The sequence below is a fragment of the Apaloderma vittatum genome, unplaced genomic scaffold (assembly GCF_000703405.1).
Source record: "Apaloderma vittatum isolate BGI_N311 unplaced genomic scaffold, ASM70340v1 scaffold26310, whole genome shotgun sequence".
Classification (NCBI taxonomy): Eukaryota; Metazoa; Chordata; class Aves; order Trogoniformes; family Trogonidae; genus Apaloderma; species Apaloderma vittatum.
In genome coordinates this window covers 9,433-10,265 of record NW_009693260.1, presented here as the reverse complement: position 1 = coordinate 10,265, position 833 = coordinate 9,433, and the positions used below count along the sequence as shown (strand labels likewise).

At 56.3% G+C, this 833-nt stretch overlaps 1 protein-coding gene across 1 annotated transcript in view; it reads left to right on the top strand.

Moving 5' to 3' along the window:
* Window positions 1–97: 97 nt before the first annotated feature.
* The window catches only part of LOC104280719 (seizure 6-like protein), a gene marked incomplete at its 5' end in the record, with an annotated part of 9,018 nt that continues 8,282 nt past the window's right edge, over window positions 98–833 (top strand). The window contains one exon of the mRNA XM_009878460.1: window positions 98–271. Within this exon, the coding sequence (XP_009876762.1) occupies window positions 98–271 (174 nt within the window). The remainder of the gene's footprint in view (window positions 272–833) is intronic.

Genomic DNA, 833 nt, shown 5'->3' with positions numbered 1-833 from the left:
AGGGCTGGGAGGCTGCTTAAAATCTCCCGGGGTCAAACACTGGAGGAGGGAGCCGGGTGCTGGGTTTTGGGTAGTGGGAGTCCCCCGGGGGTGGGAGGGAGCTGCTGGGCAATCACTGACATGGGTTCCCCCCCCAGTGCTCTGCAGCATGAGCTTCCATGACCCCGAGGGTTACATAGACTCCACGGACTACCCGCCACTGCCCCTGCACAGCTACCTCGAGTGCACCTACAATGTCACTGTCTACACGGGCTACGGTGTCGAGCTCCAGGTGAGAAGCATGTTGGGGGGGTATCATCATGGCCTGACGCCCTTCTCCGCCACAGCAAATGGTGAAAAACATCCACAGCCTTGGGCACAGCTGCCCCGGGCACCTGCGCTTCCTAAAAGAAAATCTTTTCCCAGGGAAAAAAAATAGATTTTTCTTAAGCCGCGTAATAAATAAGTTGTACGAGGGAACTGGTACATCCTGAACATCAGTGATGATCAAAGCGTTAAAATGCCATGCAATTAATTTAACAACGAGGTGCTGGCAGGCAACTTGCCAAAAAGGCACTTGAGCCTTGTCAGGAAGGGGCAAAGCAGCAGCCCCAGCCCTCTGCCCTGGCTGCCCAGCCTGCTGGGAGGAGTGCAGGCAGCCCCCTGGCACCCAGGTGGGCAGCCCAAGTCCCCTCTTCAGCCAGCGCTGGGTTTGGATGGGTTTTGATGAAGGGCTTCTACACCAAAGCAGGACCACATCCCTGAGAGTTGAAGGATAAAAGCCACGTGGGCAAGTGAGTGTTTTGCAGCAAAGCCCAGCAGCAGCAAGAATGCATGCTGCGGCGGAGAGCCTG